Here is a 20,007-nt window from a genome sequence, read left to right as displayed (position 1 = left end):
AAGCATAAAGAAATATACACAGTACATTTATCTTATATTTAGAATGCTGTAGTATACAGCAATATAAATCAATTATAAATTGTATAAATTATAAAATATTCCTTATGTTCCTTGCATAATGCCCTTCAAAGGTCCAACTGCTTGATTAGAACGAACCCCTTTGACTGTTTTCTAAGTTGTACTGAAACAACTCCACCACTTGGGGTCCTCAGGGACTCTTTCATCATCATCTTAGAGAATCACACTAGTCAGAATTTGTATCTCAGGATATATTGTATAAATTGATGCATGTCAACCACTCCTTCACTACTGGCTGCATCACTGATATTTATTTGGGAAAATAATCATATGCTTTGATTATATAGCACTTATCTTGAAGCACGGTTTACAAAGGCCTTTACAGGAATATTAAAAAGGATAGTAAAGTAATTAAAGAGGAGATTAAAATAGATAAATACTCATACTAATTCCCTCAGACTACAACACACTTTATTGCTCAAAATTGACAGTTGGCTGTTAGCCAACCTGAGGAGGCTATGTTAACAACAAAATAATAAAAATGTGAATATAAACTGAAAGGCACAGCAATGTAACAAGGCTGTAATTTAAAAGAAGGTCTATCCAGAGACCAAAGGATCTACTCAAACTCACTACACTAATACAATAGCATGTAGCTCTACCAATACACCATCTACACCAATACATAGTAAAATTGGTGATTTCAGCAGATAGCTGTTTCACAGATCCAGTAGTTAGGTGCAAGACACGACAAGTCATTCCATCCTCTTCCGGGCAGATCCCCAATATAGAACTCAACACAGTCTTCCCCTTGTCCTCTGTTGTCAGGTTGAAGTGGATACCAGAACCTGGAGTGTTCAGTCAAAAGCAATGGAAATTAATACTGTTTATTAGGCAAGTAATTATACATTTAGCTAACGGTTTGGTTTGATACACGATACTGTGGTCATGGTTTGATATGATCACCATATTTTGTACAAAATCTGAAAGACGATTATGTCAGAAAAAATCCCTTTTTATCTCTGAGGGAAAACAAAAGGACAAACCATAAACAGGGTGACTACAGGTTTCATCCCCAAATAAGCCTGAAGAGTAACAAAAAACAAAAAAATATAGCCACAAGCGGCCATTAGCAGGGGCCAATTTTTGGCCTTATGATAAAACTATAGAGCACAACCAAATGAAGTCTGACACACTTTTATGCCCCTCGCAAACATTTATATGAAGTTTGGTTTGCTCAAACATTTAGGCCTAGGCATTAAGGAATTATGCATCCCCTCCAGTTTGTGTGTCTTTGCCATCAACGTCTTTTGTGTGTCGCAGCCAAACAGTTACAAGTATCAAAATTCTGTGATACAAAGATGATGTCGGCAGTTGAAATATGCTGCATGTAAAATTTGTAGGTGAAAGCGGGTGCAAGGTGGCAATATGGTGGTGTTTGGAGCATGACAAAATGTGTTCTGACACACTTCTGGGCCCATCCCAAACATGTACAGTATGTATGTTAATTTGGTTACTCTAACATCAGGCGTTTAGGAATTATGCCTCTATGCGCTGTCAACTTCATTTGTGCACCACGGCCAAATAGTTTGGATTTTCAAAAATTTTGCGTCAAACTTTTGTTACATCCCTACTATTAATACAAGGCAGCAAAAAAATTAGCTCTGAAACACAGTTAAAATTAAAACTGCAAGCAGTGATGAGCGGGCCCTCGCCTCCGTGTGCAAGTCGGGGTGTGCTGCAGTCGGGGTGTGCTGCAGCCGCGGTGTCGTTACCGGACACCGACCGGTCGACGTGGCCCACACCATGAAAATTCCATGTAAATCATGTGGCGATTGTCACACAAGGCTTACTTCCTGTCGCCAGTAGGTGGCGCAATGACTGTGACTCCTAATTGGCCTGTAGATGTCCTCAGGCCTGGACTCTCGTCCAGCATGTGAAATCTGGTGCAAATCGGACGATGTACACTCAAGTTATGGCAGCTTCCTGTTTAACGGCGAAACATCGAAATTCGCCGCGCCGCCAGGGCAACGCCGTGTGACCAAAACTCAAGCTTTTGATAACTTTTCATCGTCGAGGGCTTTTATACACGCTGACTAAGTTTGACGTGGATCCGATCAACCGCCTAGGAGGAGTTCGTTAAAGTACGACCCCTGCAAATTCACACAGCTTCCTGTCGCCAGTAGGTGGCGCTATGACTATAACCGAATATCAGCACGTAGACGTGTTCAGGCCTGGACTCTCATCAAACGTGTGAAGTTTGGTCCAGATTTGACCATGTACAGGCCAGTTACAAGTCACTTCCTGTTTTGTGGCGAAACACGGAAATTCGACGCCACGCCACGCCCACGCCGTGTGACGAAAACTCAAGCTTTTGATAACTTTTCATCGTCAAACTCTTTTATACACGCTGACCAAGTTTGACGTGGATCCGATCAACTGCCTAGGAGGAGTTCGTTAAAGTACAACCCCTGCAAACGCCCCAAAACGCCCAAAAATGTTGCAATCAATTCAAAATGGCCGACTTCCTGTTGGTTTTAGGCGCATGGTACCACCAGACTTTTTTTTAAGTCTGGACATGATACACGTGCCTACCAAGTTTCGTAAGTCTAGGACAAACGTACGGTGAGGGATACTCCGTTGAAATTTTGTAGGGGGCGCTATCGAGCCATTTTGCCACGCCCACGCGCAAGACCCATAAAATATATAATTTTTCACCACTTCTGACGCGTGTGCAAAGTTTCGCAACTTTTCGAGCACGTTTAGGCCCTCAAAAGTGCATTTTTTTTGTCCGGCGAAAAATAATTCCAAGAACGAAATACAATAGGGCTTCGCACGAGGTCGTGCTTGGGCCCTAAACGAAATACAATAGGGCTTCGCACGAGGTCGTGCTCGGGCCCTAAATATTTGTTGAAAGGAAAAAGAAATGAATCACAAAAGGAAGAAATGTCTTACTCTATGGTCAGTGATGTCCCATCCACCCACTTCCAGGTCCCTTCTTGCTCTCTGTTAGTCAGACCAATCCAAACTCTCCGATTCAAAATATCGAGAATGTCCTAGCAAGAAAAGGTACCAGTTATGACAGTGCAAGGCATTATGAGAGACAGTGGGTGGAAAGAGACCAAAATGTCCTACTCATGTAGAATTACTGTTACTTGGCTGAAGTAGTTTAAGAAAATTACAGGTGCAAAAATCGACTTTTTTCGAAATTATAACAATTATTAACTGTTATATACATTCAGTTAGCGTTGTGTTCATATGTGGTCAACATCGAAAAGACAGATAGATAAATACATTCATTTTTGTGGCACTTCAACCACTGTCTGGAATTTCCGCATGTCAGACATGACAGTGAGATTACTCTTGCACCATGTGCTGTGAAATTGACGTTCCACCTGACTAATGGCATTCGATGATGTGTAATCACCTACTAATATATCTTTGACCAATGGTTGCTTGCTATGGTGGCCCTGAAGTGCAAAACACAACAACATTTCACAAAACAACTTAACAAAACCGAAAACACAACATTTCACAAAACAAACAAACAATCCGAAAACACATTTCACAAAACAAATTAACAAATCACAAAACACATTTGTGAAATGTTGTGTTTTGTGTTTTGTTAATTCGTTTTGTGAAATGTTGTGGCAGACGCTTTTATCCAAAGCGAAGTAGACATGAGATTTTAATACAACACAAGCAAGGATCTAGTCAGGAGAGAACAACGAGAGTAAGTGCCACAAAGCTAAGATCTGGTCCGACAAGACATAGGTGCCAAGAGGCAGTGCATAGAGGCAGATAAAGATTTTTTCCAGAAGAAAGACTTCCAGAAAAAAAACATTCTAATAATGATAATGCAGTTCTTTGATAAGTGTGAAAGTCAAGTTTTTATGAAGAAAAATTTGGCTTGACTTCCTGTTTGCATGTCTTTGGCATCCAATTTGTTTGTGTTTCACAGTCAGATGGTTAGGATTATCAAAATTTTGTGTAATACACTATGCCAGACAAAACGCAATTTCCCGAGACAGGGGAGGGTTCCGCTTTTTAGCATTTTGCTAGTAGAACCCAATGGAACCATGATTAGCATTATGTTGTAGCAAGACAACAATCATGTTTGCTGTTTGTGCACCACGGCCAAACAGTTTGGATTTTCATTATGGATTATAGCCATAATCTGGGAAATCCATATATACTGTGTGTAAAATGTTGTTGAGATTGGATCAGCTTTGCAGGAGAAATAGTAAAAAAACATGTTTTGCGTGGAATTCAAAATGGCGAACAAATTTTTGATTATGGCTCAAGAGTTATTGGCCTACATGAATTGTTTTGCCTGAGTTGTGGAGGAGATTTGAAACCTATCCACCAAATTTCATTGCTCTAGGACTTTAAGGTCTCTAAGGTAACTTTTTGAAAAGAAGAAGAGGAAGAAAAACAATAAGAAGAAGAATCATAACTAAACAAAAGAGGTCCAGCACCTTGCTTGGACCCCTAAAAAAAATGGTAAATATAGCAACAAACAAACTTTGATTATCACAGAAAAATAACAATATGATTTATAAAGAAAGTGTGGTTGCTGTGGTACACATGCCAGACACACACACACTATACCTGTTCCTCTTTGCTGTTTATGATCATCAGGTGTGATTGTCTGTCTGCACAGGCTTGTCTGCTCTCCTCCCAGTTTTTTTGCTCAGTAGAGATGAAGTAGCAACTACAGCCAATGTTCAGCTCCCCCTTAGAGCAGTTTGTTCCTTTTAACAAGAGAAATAATCCATCTTTACTGTTACTTCAATATTACACAATTTCTTCAAAGTAATGACACATCAGTAAGAGCATGAAGAAATATACTGAAGAACAAGAGTGAAAGGTGACTGACTGACCGCAAGGCTTCTTCTGACTGTTGTTTCTCTCTTCAGCCAGGTCATAGTAACTGGACTGTAGGTTGTTGTTATCTGCACAGGAATGAGAACCTGCAGTTACAGATCTACTTACATGTGAATTACCAGTAAATGTATCTTAAGCTTTTACCAAATTAACATTAATTTAACTGAATTTATTCAACACTTTCTATCACCTTCCTGTTTCCTTAGACAAATGTACCAATACTGACCAGTAAATATTAGAACACTAAATAATCCATCCTTTATGTCTCTTAAAGCATGGTTCCACAATAACAAGCAAGGCCTTGTAAGACTGTAAGACTAAAGGCTAAAGGTGTTGTCCTTTAAATCACTTCTCAAGAACCATTTGTACAAAAAGGCATTTTCAGAGTTTGACTTGCACGTTTATACTGAACATAATGATTGTATTTATAATAATAATAACTATTGTGACACATTTATTTTTAGTATATGATTTTATTGTTATTGTAATAAAATAGTTAATTAGTTACATTTATTATTGAGTGTTAAAAAAACAGTTAAGGTACATACCCTTTATTATTGGGGAGACAATCCCTAGAGGATTATATCCATGTGTGTTTACGAGTAATAATAATATAATTAACTGGTTAACTTTATTCATTTCTGATATAAAAATAGTTATGGCATGCAAGCTTTATTATTATGAAGATTCGCCCAGAAGGAAAAATTGTATTATTTGGCGAAATAAAAATAGTTGGGGCATACAACCAATATAACTGGGAAGATTAACCCTGGAGTCTTATTGTGTGATTATTGAATGGCTTTTTATTACATTTGACTTAACGGGGCCTTCGGGGATTGGGGAATTTCGGGGATATACCCTTGCTGTCGGCTCCGGACAGCATCCTTGTTTAGGGTTATTAAAGCCTTCTGAAGCAAAGCATCCACTCACTATCTCATTTAAGTTTCTTTACAAGTAAATCAGTAATTACTAGTAAACAATCAAGATATTTCCTATAATATCTGTTTCTTTTATTTTACATTACTGTGTCCTTAATGGAATAAATTCCAGGTTGTTGAGCCGTTTTGATGGTAAAAAATTGCATCACTACCAGATAATATCAATCCAAGGAGTCACCATCTCTATGCACCAAGTTGACTGTTGATCAGCTGTCAGTCAGTTTGGTAAAGTGATGTGAAATCATGGACTCACTCAGAGCAAGTCTCAGAGAGATGTTGAGAATAGCTTGAAGGACACACAGCAGCCCAAAGTTCACCAGAACCACACTGAGGTGTCGGAACTCTGTGTAACACACACACACACACACACACACACACACACACACACACACACACACATTCATCATCTTAGAGTCGGCCCGTACTCTTGTCCTATTAATGAATCAAAGCAAACAAAAGAACATGCGCACATCTGGAATTCTACATACACTGTCTTATACACTAGAACACCTTTAAAACCATTAAGATATAATAACATGCATAATATTTCTAATACTCATAATGCCAGAAAGTGTTATACAACAAAAATAATGCAACACTGAGTAAATACAACCGAAAATGAATCCATAAGTTCTCTGATGTCCTACTTGACTTTGGAGTCCTGACTGAAACAGCCTCCTCAGCTTCAGCCTTGGGGAAGTTCTGATAGTCACCAACTTCCACTTGGATTTCAGACTCCCCTGAGTGAAAAAACACAGCCATGTAGTTGAAGCAGCTTTCCACTGTTAGATAGAGCTAGAGGTGTGTGTTGTGTTTGATGGTGTGTAGCGCTTCACACTGAGCATGACTCAACACTTCCCCCTTTTACTATCTTTCTGTCATCTGTCTTCCTGCTTCTGTGCCTACAGCCTGGTGTTTAGGAGGCAATTTTGCCTCGTCCAACATTGTTTATGCCTCTTTCATCCTTTCCAAATGACATTTTACAAGTTGAATATGGACACAAATACAAGCACTTTTTGTATTATGACTTTTATTTATGTTGTTATTAACTTATTAAAAATAGCTAGTATTTAATTAAAAAAAGTGTGCAAATTGTGTTCTTAGTGGTTGAAGTCATTCATTCATTCAAAACTGTGACAGCTATGTGTTCTTAACATTAGCGTTGGACCAATATATATGGGGCCGATATTGACCTGTTGTTAAATATCAGATATCAGTCAGTTGGTGTCGTCCACCTCTGATATGATGGAGGTTCCTCCCTGATCACAGCTACAGAAAAACTGTATAGCCTGCAAAGAAATTAGATTTTCTTTGCACGTTCAGTTTTTTCATTTCATTTTTTCAATGGCATTTTCTGTACATGAATTGTTCATTTAAATGTATTCATCTATCCCAGAGTTTCTACCAGTGAACAGGTGGGTCTGTTTCAGAGGCTTTTCCACCCTGACAAGAATACAATTCATGAGGGAAGTGCTGAATACTTTTATATTTTTTATCAGCAGCTTCAATCCAAAAGTATCTGTATTGGTATTGGCCTTCAAAAACCCATATCAGTCTAACAGTACTTAACATATTACAGAGCATTATCAATAGTTTGTCTGTCCCAGGGTCAGGAAATACTTTCTACATGTAAGAGAGTGTCAGTTGTTTTTTTCATATTGTAATGTTGTAACTGGCTTTCTAGACATGGGAGGAAATAAGTACACTGTGGTTAGGTGAACAATGTTACACACTGCTGTAGCTAAGATACATAGTACATGTGACTCAATGAGGCAATGCATTACACATGGGGAACGTCCTTGGCAAGTAGCAACGAATAATGTAATAATGTGTCAAAATGTGATAACATGTCCCTCTAAATGGATTAAAGATGTAATAAACACTGTTAATGTAATACATTGCTGGATATTATTATTAATAGTCAATATTATTACATCACCAGTTAAAGAAATCTCTTATGAAGTCATGATCACTGATTAATGCAATGTGATGTTATTACTTTACAAGGCAGGTGGGAAAAAATCAATACTGGTCACCATGATGAACAGCTTAACCATGAAAATATTGCTAGCAATATTTTTTTGTCAAAACGTTCCCACAACATTGCCTCAAAGTTAGCATATAATAGTAGAAAGACTGTTCTTCTTTTATAAAGCTCTGTTTCAGCAGATACGTCTACTTGGAACCCTGTGTGTTCTCTTCAGTGTTTTCAAAGATATTATCACTTTTTAGAAAGAACAGCCTATCATAAGCAAACACACACATATTGTTGTCTAAATACAGAGATTCCATGTTGGAAATAAAATGAAGAAAACATGTTATTTAAACAATTTTAATATGTTTTTTCTGAATCTTAGTCTTTTTTTTACAGATATAAGAACACATCATCCATGCACATAAAGAAGTATACAAAATACATTTATCTTATACTTGGGCTGCTATAGTTTGGGAAATATTCCTTATCTTCCTTGCATGGTGCCTGTCACAGGTCCAACTGCTTCATTAGAACAAACACCTTTGACTGTTTTCTAAGCTGCACTGAAACAACTCCACCACTTGGGGTCCTCCTGTCTACATTCAGGGACTCTTTCATCATCATCTTAGAGAGTCACACCAGTCAGAATTTGCATCTCAGGATGAATTGTACAAATCATTGATTATTTCATCTGCAGCTCTGCTTTCTCAGTTTGCGACCCTGTGAGAAATTTGTTTTGTTTTAGTTTGAGAAATCAAACTAAAATGATTTGCCAAATGCCTAAAATGCTAAAGTAAGGTTCTTCTTTTTGACCAATAGACTTGAATATGAACTGTCTTATCCATTGTCTGATTCGCCACTTGACAAGGATCCAATTCAAAAGATGGGTGTATTTCACCTTAGGAGTGACTTTATGCTATGAGGCTATATCATTTTTTTGGGGGGGCCCTTGTCTGTCCATTAAGGGTAATTTTTTAGTAATTTGAACAACCAGGCAAACACATCACTGCATAGCTCTATCTCCACTCTCAATTTTTGACTGGAAAATCTATTGCTATCACTCTCTCTACTTCCACGTATACATCAAAGGGAACCGCCTGTCTGGGGGTTGTCAAAAGGCATTCTGGGAAACGTAGGAAATCACTAACTGCAGTAGAGGTAGACGAGGCAGGTTGAGGGAAAGCAGGTACATCAAAAAAGTAAATTTATATCAGTGTAAGAATATATAATACAAAATACGAATAATGTATTTCTGCCCATCTCCGCTCGTTAATGTGATAGATGCATGTCAACCTCTCTTTCACTGTGGCTGCATCACTGACATTTATTTGGGAAAATAATCATATACTTTGATTATATAGCATTTATCTTGAAGCACAGTTTACAAAGTCCTTTACAGGAATATTAAGAAGGATAGTAGAGTAATTAAAGAGGAGATTAAAATAGGTTAATACACTAATACAAATATCATGTAGCTCTAATACACCATCTACACCAATACACTGTAAAGATGGTGATTTCAGCAGATAGCTCTTTCACAGATCCAGTAGTTAACGCTATTACATGAATTGTCATTCCATCCTCTTCTGGGCAGATCCTCATTGTAGAACTCAACACAGTCTTGGTCTCGATCTCTGTTGTTAGGTTGAGGTGGAAACCAGAACCTGGAGTGTTTAGTCAAATGGAATGGAATTTAATACTGTTTATTAGGCATGTAATTATACATTCAGCTAACGGTTCGGTTTGATACACGATACTGAGGTCATGGTTTGATATGATCACCATATTTTGAACAAAATCTGAATGAAGACAATTATGTCCGAAATAAATCCCTTTTTATTTCTGAGGGAAAACAAAAGGACGAACCATAAACAGGGTAACTACAGGTTTCATCTCCCAATAACAACAAGAACAAACAAAAAATATAGCCACAAGCAGCCGTTAGCAGAGTGCTAGCCTGTGGCGCAAATAATTTGACAGAAAGAATATAAGCTTCATCATTTTGGAAAAGTTTTACATCTCAAAGATGGAACGTTTTGGTGAAAGTCCTGTAACTACAGGTGAAAAGGTGCCTGATATATTAACACTCGCCAATTTTGGGCCTTATGATGAAGCTGTAGAGCATAACCAAATGTGGTCTGACACACTTTTATGCCCTTCACAAACATTTATATGAAGTTTGGTTTGCTCGACCATTTAGGCCTAGCCATTAAGGAATTATGCATCCCCTCCATTATGCCTCTATGCGCTGGTAACTTCATTTGTGCACCACCTTGAAATGGTTTGGATTTTCAAAACTCTGGGTAATAGCCATAATCTATAAAGTCTATATATGCTGTGTGCCAAAATATAATTGAGATTGGATTAACTTTGCAGGAGAAATAGTGAAAAATAGGTTTTGCTTTCAAATTCAAAACAGTGGAAAAACTATCATGGCAGAAATGAAAACCAATGTAAGCAATAGCTTCATTTTGAGCCAAGAAATCTGAGGAAATAAATCAGATTCTAGGCCTTACGGTTCAGGAGTTAGTGGCCAAAATGTAAAATTGCTTGTTATAGCGGCACCATCTGGCCTCTGTGTTTTTGTTTTTGCCTGACTAGTGAGGGAGACCCCTAAAAAACAGAGATGTATACACCTGCGCAACCAAGTAAATTTCTCACTAGAAAAGTATTTCAAAGACAAACAGCATGTTGCTAGTGTTACCTAGACTTGTGCTCTCTAGTGTTTACATAATGCAAAAGAAAAAAAGACCATTCTGAACGTCATTTCTTAGATATTAGACTGCCGCTGAAATCAGGAAAAAAAAATTCAACACCATGATGCAGATTGTCAAATTTTGTGTAGCAAAATTTTGCGTCACAAACTTTTTTTACATCACAAATATACAAGGCATCCCTACTACACAAGATAGCAAAAGATTTAGCTCTGAAACACAGAAAAATATTTGTTGAAAGGACAAAGAAATGAATCACAAAAGGAAGAAATGTCTTACTCTATGGTCAGCGATGTCCCATCCACCCACTTCCAGGTCCCTTCTTGCTCTCTGTCAGTCAGACCAATCCAAACTCTCCGATTCAAAATATCGAGAATGTCCTAGCAAGAAAAGGTACCAGTTATGACAGTGCAAGGCATTATGAGAGACAGTGGGTGGAAAGAGTACCAAAATGTCCTACTCATGTAGAATTACTGTTACTTGGCTGAAGTAGTTTGAGAACGTTACAGGTGCAAAAATCGACTTCAAATTATAATAATTATTAACTGTTATATACATTCAGTTAGCGTTGTGTTCAAATTTATGTGGTCAACATTGAAAAGACAGATAGATAAATACATTAATTTTTGTGGCACTTCAACCACCGTCTGGAATTTCCGCATGTCAGACATGACAGTGAGATTACTCTTGGTGCAAGAGTATGTGCTGTGAAATTGACGTTCCACCTGACCAATGGCATTCGATGATGTGTAATCACCTACTAATATGTTTTTTGACCAATGGCCACTTGCTATGGTGGCCCTGAAGTGCAAAACACGACAGCATTTCACAATGCAACTTAACAAAACCGAAAACACAATATTTCACAAAACAAATGAACAAACCGAAAACACATTTCACAAAACAAATTAACAAATCACAAAACACAATGTTTCACAAAACAAATTAACCAAACTGAAATCATAACATTTCACAAAACAAATTAACATTGTTAATTTAATATACAGCCTATTGTTAATTTGTTTTGTGAAATGTTGTGGCAGACGCTTTTATCCAAAGCGACGTACACATGAGATTTTAATACAACACAAGCAAGGATCTAGTCAGGAGAGAACAACGAGAGTAAGTGCCATAAAGCTAAGCTCTGGTCCAACAGGACATAGGTGCCAAGAGGCAGTGCATAGAAGCAGATAAAGATTTTTTCCAGAAAAAAGACTTCCAGAAAAAAAATATTCTAATGATAATGCAGTTCTTCAGTGTGAAAGTCAAGTTTTTATGAATAAAAACTTGACTTCCTGTTTGCATGTCTTTGGCATCCAATTTGTTTGTGTTTCACAGTCAGGTGGTTAGGATTACCAAAATTTTGTGTAATATACTATGCCAGACGAAACGCAATTTCCCGCGACGGGGGAGGGGAGGGTTCCGCTTTTTAGCATTTTGCTAGTAGAACCCAATGGAATCATGATTAGCATTATGTTGTAGCAAGCAATCATTTTTGCTGTTTCTGCACCATGGCCAAACAGTTTGTATTTTCAAAACTCTGGATTATAGCCATAATCTGGGAAATCCATATATGCTGTGTGTAAAATTTTATTGAGATTGGATCAATTTTGCAGAAGTAGTAAAAAACATGTTTTGCGTGGAATTCAAAATGGCGAACAAATTTTTGATTGTGGCTCAAGAGTTATTGGCCTACATAAATTGTTTTGCCTGAGTTGTGGAGGAGATTTGAAACCTATCCACCAAATTTCATTGCTCTAGGACTCAGGTCTCTAAGGTACCTTTTTGAAAAGAAGAAGAAGAGGAAGAAAAATAATAATAACAATATAGCCGCAAACGGCGATTGAGGGGTCCAAGCACAATTTGATAAGACAGACAGATAGACAAAACATTACAGAAGGTAGAAAGACACACACAAAAAATAACATGTTGTGAAGTTCGGACATGCAGTCTAACACCGGCTTTTGTGTTGGCCCGTGACTTCTGTCAAGTTCATCTTTTCATATGGTCATTTGTCCAAAAATTAGAAACTTAAGACATTACACTTAGTTATCACAAGCTTAGTGGTGTGAGGAGACAGCATTACCCACAGGATTTGAACCCACAATCTTTCACATTGCAGACGTATGCATTAACCATTAAGCTACTGAGGCCACAGGATGGGCATTGAGGGAACACCAAAAAATAGGGCCAAGTTATGAGACTGTCCAAGCTATAGGCTATTTAGAGTATTTTAACTATGGTCAACTATGGTTACAATACCACCAAATGTTGCATGCTACCTCAGAGTTGACCTGTGCACATATGTACCAAATTTGTTTAAGGTACGCCAACAACTTCCTGACTTATGGCAATTTTTGTATAATAGGCCTTGCCTACAAATTTTGAAAGCCAGTTGTAGCAAAACGGTATGGACTATCAAAAAACTGCTCGATAACTTTTGTGCAGGACAGTCCAGAAATGCTAAATTGGTGAAGATTGGACAAAATATGTAGGAGAAGAAGCGAAAAAACAGTTTTGGACAAAATTCAAAATGGCGGAAAATCTAGCCAAAACGTAATGTTGCTTGTTATAGCGCCACCATGAGGCCAATTGACTTCATTGCCTGAGTAGCAGCTGAGACTTTCGACGTATCTGCCAAGTTTGGTCGCTGTAGCTCTTATGGTTTCTGAGATCCAGATACTTTTAGGGCAGAAGAAGAAGAAGAAGAAGCGGAATAATGATCCGAACAAAAACAATAGGGTTCCCAGCACTACGTGCTTGGACCCCTAAAGAAGAATCATAACTAAACAAAAGAGGTCCAGCACCTAGCTTGGACCCCTAAAAAATGGTAAATATAGCAACAAAGAACAAATAATCAACAAACTTTGATTATCACAGAAAAATAACAATATGATTTATAAATAAAGTGTGTTTGCTGTGGTACACATGCCAGATACACACACACACACTATACCTGTTCCTCTTTGCTGTTTATGATCATCAGGTGTGATTGTCTGTCTGCACAGGCTTGTCTGCTCTCCTCCCAGTTTTTTCCCTCAGTAGAGATGAAGTAGCAACTACTGCCAATGTTCCACTCCCCTGTATAGCAGTTTGCTCCTTTTAACAAGAGAAATAATTCATGTTTACTGTTACTTCAATATTACACAATTTTATCATAACATTTCCTCAAAGTAATGACGAATCAGGAAGAGCGTGAATCAATGATAATCAAGAAATAGTGAAAGGTCACTGACTGACCGCAAGGCTTCTTCTGAGTGTCGTTTCTCTCTTTGGTCAGGTTGTTGTAACTGGCCTGTAACTGGTTGTAACCAGTCAGTAAGTTGTTTTTCTCTTTAATCACCATCATATCTGCACAGGAACGAGAAACTCTGAGAGAGACATCTAAGTTTTTACTTTCTGGACTGTCATTTTGAAAACTGGTAAAGAATACTGAGGAAAAAAGAAGGAGTTACAAGGCTGTCTTCCGCCAAAACATTTAAAAAGCCTTTATTTCATGGTTTGTTCAAAGGAACATATTAAAAACATATTCTAACATGTTTCAGTCGTGCTGTGGCCTACATTAGGGAGTAGGTATTGTCATTCAAGTTTTGTATTTTTTGACATTTCCACACTGAAAAAAGTAAAACAAAGCTGTTGTTCGTTCAATGTGTTTTTTCTCACTCCAATAGCTGAAAATTATTAGTTTGATCATTTAAACTAAACTTTCTAATTTATGTTTATGGTTGAACCTATTTTTTTTATTTGGATACAATATAAACTGGCAGCCGGACATCAAACTGGAATTATTCATTTGATCAAGGCTTTTTTGTTAGATTAAGCATGATTTGCGCATGCGCATTCTTGAAAACGTCACAGAAGAATCTGGCGGTACACTCCGCTAACCAGCAGACTTTCTCCGCCTCGAGCGAGCCTGCGACACTTGGAAGAATGAGCAAAGTTGATACTGGTAAGGAAAAAAGAATAAAGTTTGCATACCGGTCATGGATGTATTATGATACCGGTAACGTTAGTCCAAGTATAGCTGCCCTTGACTCTGGCCATAATTTCAGCACTCACGCTTGATAGCCTGCTAGCGCCTTAGCTAGCGCTAATGTTAGCATTCATCATTCAAATAACGTTACGTTAACGTTAACTAACATAGCTGTCTTGAGGTCATTGATGGGTAATGCTATCACAGTTCGCTAGCTTAGTTAACTAAGAAATGCAAGCTATCATTTCTAAAATTATTTTGTTGGGGGAATTGACGTTAGCTACCAAAAGTAACGATACAGCTAATGTTATGTTAGCATGTAATGTTATGTTAGCATGCATGCGTTAAAATGCATTTGCTCTGCTGAGTGTTTTTTTCACTGTGACAGCAATTACATGTGGTAGAAATGTACCAAAATGTTAGCCAGCTGCCCTAAAATCATAAAATAAAGTATAGGCCTAAGGGTAATCAATTTATGTTTAATGTTGGGTATTCTTAATTTGTGCATGACGTTAATAGCTAACGCACTTTGATGGCTAATTAAAAACTAAATAATGTTTTCTCTTTCAACTTCAGGGAAGCAGCCGCCAATCAGTTGTGTTCCTGCTGTGCAACCTATTTGGAAGCTCCTGTCAATGGTCATTGCTTGTGGTAAGTTCGGTTTACAATATCATGAGGGCATTTATGTTAATTAAGCCACCCTCCTAATTGGGCTGGGGAAAAAATATCTAATCTAATCGATTCTGACAAGTTGAGCTGGGCAATTGTCTACCAGGTCTACTAAGTAAACTAAATGTAAATTTAAAACTTAAGATGTGGTCTGCTCAGTAAACTAAAGGTATCTCTCTATTGCTTAGTATATAATTCTAAATTTTAAGGCAGTATCACCATTATAACCAAGATCCCATGGATAATGATGCAACTGAATGTCTTCCCCTAGTCTTTGACTACAACTGTAACTGTAAATTTGATGGAAATACACTAAAGTACAACATTTATGATACAATTTCTAAAAAATATACTCGGGCGGTCTCCAGGTTTTGGCTGTGTTTACTGTTTACATGCTGACTGTTCACTGGGAGTTTTAATTCAAAACACTATTCATTTCCATATAGCCATGTTACAAATAACATGCATCTCCCAAAAACATTGAAATAGTAATAAACACAATGATTAGGATCAATATTCATATATGTCTGAAGAGCTCCATGCTATTCAGGCAGATTAATGGAGAATGCAAGGGTCCTCAGTGCTGTGTGAGGTATCCTCAGTTTCGTCTGAGTCAGAGGAACAGAATGGTATAAGGCGTCAGTGCTTCGATACAGCCACCAGAGGGCGACGAAGAGCCACAGTACCCTCCATAGGGATTCAGTCTGGCTGGGGAATCCCCGCTGAAGTTCGTTTTAACTCCCGTGTGCTCCCAAGTTACAGCAGAAACGTAAGTAACTAAAATGTGCCGTTTTTGGCGAAAATAACATAAGCCTTGGTGAAATATTTTGGCAAGAACATAGATTTTTGGCAGTATGACTGTAAAATGTGAAGGTTGACTGCCACTTTTCCCCGGAAATGGCGGACATGTATCGTTCCAATTTCGAGGTGCGTTTACTGTCATTGGAAAGCTCGGAATTTCTAGTTTCCAGCGATACCAAGCATTATTGTTATTGTAGACTGACGAGAAAATTATTCCCGATCTTTTAATCACAACTTGCTCTTATATTTATGAAGTTTATATTTGTAAGACTTGTTAAAATACTTAGTAATAAGACATATTTTGGACAACATACAATTGGTTTACAGATTCTGAAAGCTGAAGACCCCATGTTTTCAAAACAGTGTAACATTCATTTCATCTTCCATCGCGATTTTTCATAACTGGGGGGGGTGGACCCCGGAACCGGGTCTGTCGGGCTTAACAGGTTTTAAGAACTGAACACTATATAGAACACTATGAGAGGAGGTCAAGAATGCATGTGGATTAGGAGGATACATAAGGCTGCAGTAGAAGGACACTGATTTTGGGAACATATTTGTGAATCTGACCTCTACAACTGTAATTAAGGATCTTACAATTATCAAAGTTGTCCAATTAGACCCCAATTCCACAGTGATGATGTGTGATGTCGGAGTACCTTTTTTTCCATAGACAGACTTTGTTAGTACCTCCAAAGACACATCACAGATTGGGGTGGGGCAGTGTGTGCAGCAGGGTGAAAATATCAACTGCTAGGGCAGCAAATGGACCATGTGTTTAGTTGATCGTAGGGCTCACACCTCTGAATCAGAAAATGTACCCATATCCTATAAAATCGCCATGGGTACTGCATGATGTCTTAGGAGTTGTTCCACTATTCACTGTCTATGGAGCAGCTCCAGGATTTGTCTCTGGATGACATCAATAGTCTTGTCTCTTGTGTTCAGCTGAAGGAGACTGTTCATCTTTATAAATTTGAAACAGATGTACAATGTTATCAGTTTATGGAACAATAAATATGAATGTGTTCTAAAGGAATGTGTTCTGAGTAGTCCTTGATCAAAATGTATTTAAAGCATTTTTTTTTTTAATTCAATTTGCTATACATTTCAAATAATGACAACTGTTATTTTTTATTTGAGACAACTTAAAATAATCAGTTTGCTCCAACCTTCAAAAAATGGTTTGCATGGAGTTAAACATTTTAGGTTAAACTGAATGGATTATTTTACATTAAGTCAATAAAGACAACTATTTTTTTTTAACTTAGGACAACTTGAAATAATTGGTTTGCTTCACCTTCAGAAAATAGTTTGCATGGAGTTAAAAAATTCAGGTTAAACTGAATAAATGATTTACATTGAGTCAATGTCAAATATTTTGTGTGATCGATTACTTCAATTTTTTTTAAGTTGATCCAATGTTTTATTTTTTTCAGTGCACCTTGAATATGTTTGATAAGGTGTACAGCAAGTAATTCTGTGCATATGATATATTCATGTATTGTTTTTTTCTCATTTTCCTCTCATTTGTTATATACTGTATATTGAATAATATTTTGTCACTTATTTCATACTGCACTACTACTCATCAGTGCATTTCTACTTAACATGTTGAAATATGTTTATATGATCCTCAGTGCATTTTTTCTCGGTAACACTTTACATTAAGGGTACACTAAGTTAAGGGTTAGTTAATACTTAATAAGCATTAACTAACCCTTAATTAACAGTTAACTAATGTGTAATTTACTAATGGTGTTCATGTTAACTAAGGTATTAATTTATACATTATTTAATAGTTTATAAAAATGACTATTAAATAATGTATAAATGAATACCTAGTTAATGAACACCATTAGTAAATGATTACCAGACACATTAGTTAACTGTTAATTAAGGGTTAGTTAATGCTTATTAAGCATTAACTAACCCTTAATTACACTTTACCCTTATTGTAAAGTGTTACCTTTCTCTCTCTCTCTCTCTCTCTCTCTCTCTCTCTCTCTCTCTCTCTCTCTCTCTCACACACACACACACACACACACACACACACACAAACACAGTTACAGTTTCAGAAACAAAGTCAGATGCTGCTTATTGAAGGAGAGACTCACGGTGAATGGCCAGGCCAATGAATCCAGCCAGCAGGAGAAGACACAGCAGCCCCAGCAAGAGTGCAAGAGCTCTGCATTGACTCTTCTCTGGGTTAACAGAGGCAATAGGCAATTTCCTTTCCTTAATCCATTGCTTAATCTTTTCTGGAAAGAACCATGTTTCCAAGACAGAACCATGAAATTATGCATACATTTTCTATATAACTACTACATAATTCTTTCCAGGAAACTTCCTAAGAAATTAACAGTTCCTTTCTAGGAAATTATAAGGAAATTGTGGACCTGGAAAATAAAGCGTTACCGAAGCTTTGTGTCAAGATAGTTTTATTCATATGGCGTCTTTAACACAAAACAAATTGTTACAAAATGTGTTAACACTTTCTGTATCTATGCATTATACGGGCACTCATAAATGTACTCATACTTCTATATGACCATGCTTATAAAAACACTCAATGTTTACTGAAGCATTATATCAGATATGCCTTACTTTTTTTCCGCCCTTTTTTTTTTCCAATTAAAGGAACCTAGTTTGAACTCTGTCTTCTCGTCCTTTTTCCATTTTCTATGTTTTTAAGTGATTACATTTACTCAGAAAGAGTACTCTGTACTTTTTTATGTTTAATTTTATTTAGTGTTTGGAAAATATACAAAATAAACGGATCAATAAACATAATTATTAAAAAAAAAACATATTAACGCAAACATAAAACACAATGATGTTCATTCACATCACTGACAAGACTTAATTAACTATGCTAAAAAATATATAGGACATATAGGACCAAGGATTAGGTATTTGTATTCTAATTGACTTCTCTTTTTCACAAACATATTTTAATTCAAAAAAATACTTATACTTCTACCTAAATACTTCTACTTCGATTTTCACACCAATAATTTACATTTAACGAAAATTTCAGAAACCTATGTTCAAAATCTGCGAAGTCTACAAAATGCTTTTGGTGCCTGTATTAGCTAATATTTTCAGCAAAATAAAAGTGTGTTACCTCCATGTTGCCCTCCTCCTGTGTCCTGTATTACAGCCTGGTGTGTCCCAAGGCCGGGGTCATGATCTCCAAGGCTAGCGGCGCTAACATAGATATCCACCGTCCTCTCCTCCCACTCTCCTGTTTTCTCTATCGCCTTCTCCCTTTCCCTTTTGTGTCTGACCTTCTTTGTCATGTCTAACATGGTGTAAAGGTCCTCAGACATCTTCGCTGATGTTCAAACTCTCCAGTGAGAGGTGAAAAAGAAAGACAGAAATAACAGAGGAAGATGAAGCAATTTATTGAGAGACTGGAGCGAGGTCTTGTATCTGTTAATGACTTCAAGGCATAGGAAGTGAGAGAGTGTCTGTCTTTGTCATATGCAGTAAGAGCTACAGATCACATCAACTGTCAAAAAAAAAGTGTGATATGATTTATTATTATTATTATTTATGGAAAAAGTCATGAAGACGTGTTTTCTGAAGCTGAACCTGATAGACAGTAAACATGTCATCACAGGAAATGGGCGGTGTCGAAACCTCTGCAACCTTATCCTGTCGCTGTGACTTCCCCTAAGCATTAGTTCATCTTTGCAAAGCTCCATTCCATGTTAACAGTGACTGAAACATATTCCACTCCTCAAAAAAGAGTGATGAAATGTCACATAAACGTGTCTTTGATTCATGTATCTGTCTGCTTGAATAATAACATTCAAGGGTTAGGCCGATCTTGGTTTGTCAATTTATTGGACCAATATTGGCCTTGTTATAAATCAGATATGGGCCTGATGTCAGTGCCATCCACATCTGATGGATATCATGCAGTTTGATTACAATTTATTAATTTATACTACACTGGTTGTCTTAAAGTGAACTACCAACTCCCATGATGGTCTAAATGCAGTTTCAGAGGCTTTTCCACCCTGA

The 20,007-nt window shown here is 37.3% G+C and overlaps 1 protein-coding gene and 1 long non-coding RNA gene across 3 annotated transcripts; both read right to left on the bottom strand.

Moving 5' to 3' along the window:
* Positions 1-500: 500 nt before the first annotated feature.
* Positions 501-4,754, bottom strand: LOC139663068 (uncharacterized). The gene is made up of 3 exons (XR_011696693.1): positions 4,630-4,754; positions 2,974-3,074; positions 501-866 (listed from the first exon to the last, which is right to left on the bottom strand). It is a non-coding gene; the product is annotated as an uncharacterized lncRNA (long non-coding RNA).
* A 3,479-nt stretch (positions 4,755-8,233) lies between these two features.
* On the bottom strand, positions 8,234-19,287 carry LOC139663069 (CD209 antigen-like protein C). Of its 2 annotated transcripts, XM_071541600.1 has the most exons (6): positions 19,103-19,287; positions 18,093-18,236; positions 13,773-13,883; positions 13,489-13,631; positions 10,812-10,912; positions 8,234-9,482 (listed from the first exon to the last, which is right to left on the bottom strand). In XM_071541600.1, the coding sequence occupies exons 1-6, from the start codon at positions 19,284-19,286 to the stop codon at positions 9,338-9,340; spliced, it is 828 nt and encodes a 275-aa protein (XP_071397701.1). In that variant the 5' UTR covers position 19,287; the 3' UTR covers positions 8,234-9,337. The 2 variants fall into 2 exon arrangements, with proteins under 2 accessions (XP_071397701.1, XP_071397702.1); XM_071541601.1 differs by lacking the exon at positions 13,773-13,883.
* Positions 19,288-20,007: the final 720 nt, after the last annotated feature.

This window comes from Centroberyx affinis, unplaced genomic scaffold (assembly GCF_046629955.1).
Source record: "Centroberyx affinis isolate AG114_WGS23_722 - 3 ecotype Tasmania unplaced genomic scaffold, CSIRO-AGI_Caff_v1 ptg003908l_1, whole genome shotgun sequence".
Classification (NCBI taxonomy): domain Eukaryota; kingdom Metazoa; phylum Chordata; class Actinopteri; order Beryciformes; family Berycidae; genus Centroberyx; species Centroberyx affinis.
This window is presented reverse-complemented; position numbering and strand designations above follow the sequence as displayed.

Excerpts from the sequence above, each read along its gene's own strand:
- LOC139663069 (XM_071541600.1), bottom strand. The coding sequence starts at position 19,286 with ATGTTAGACATGACAAAGAAGGTCAGACACAAAAGGGAAAGGGAGAAG. Across the intron at positions 18,237-19,102 it reads AGGAGGAGGGCAACATGGAG|AAAAGATTAAGCAATGGATT; the intron begins GTAACACACTTT and ends GGTTCTTTCCAG. Across the intron at positions 13,632-13,772 it reads CACTCAGAAGAAGCCTTGCG|GAGCAAACTGCTATACAGGG; the intron begins GTCAGTCAGTGA and ends TCTTGTTAAAAG.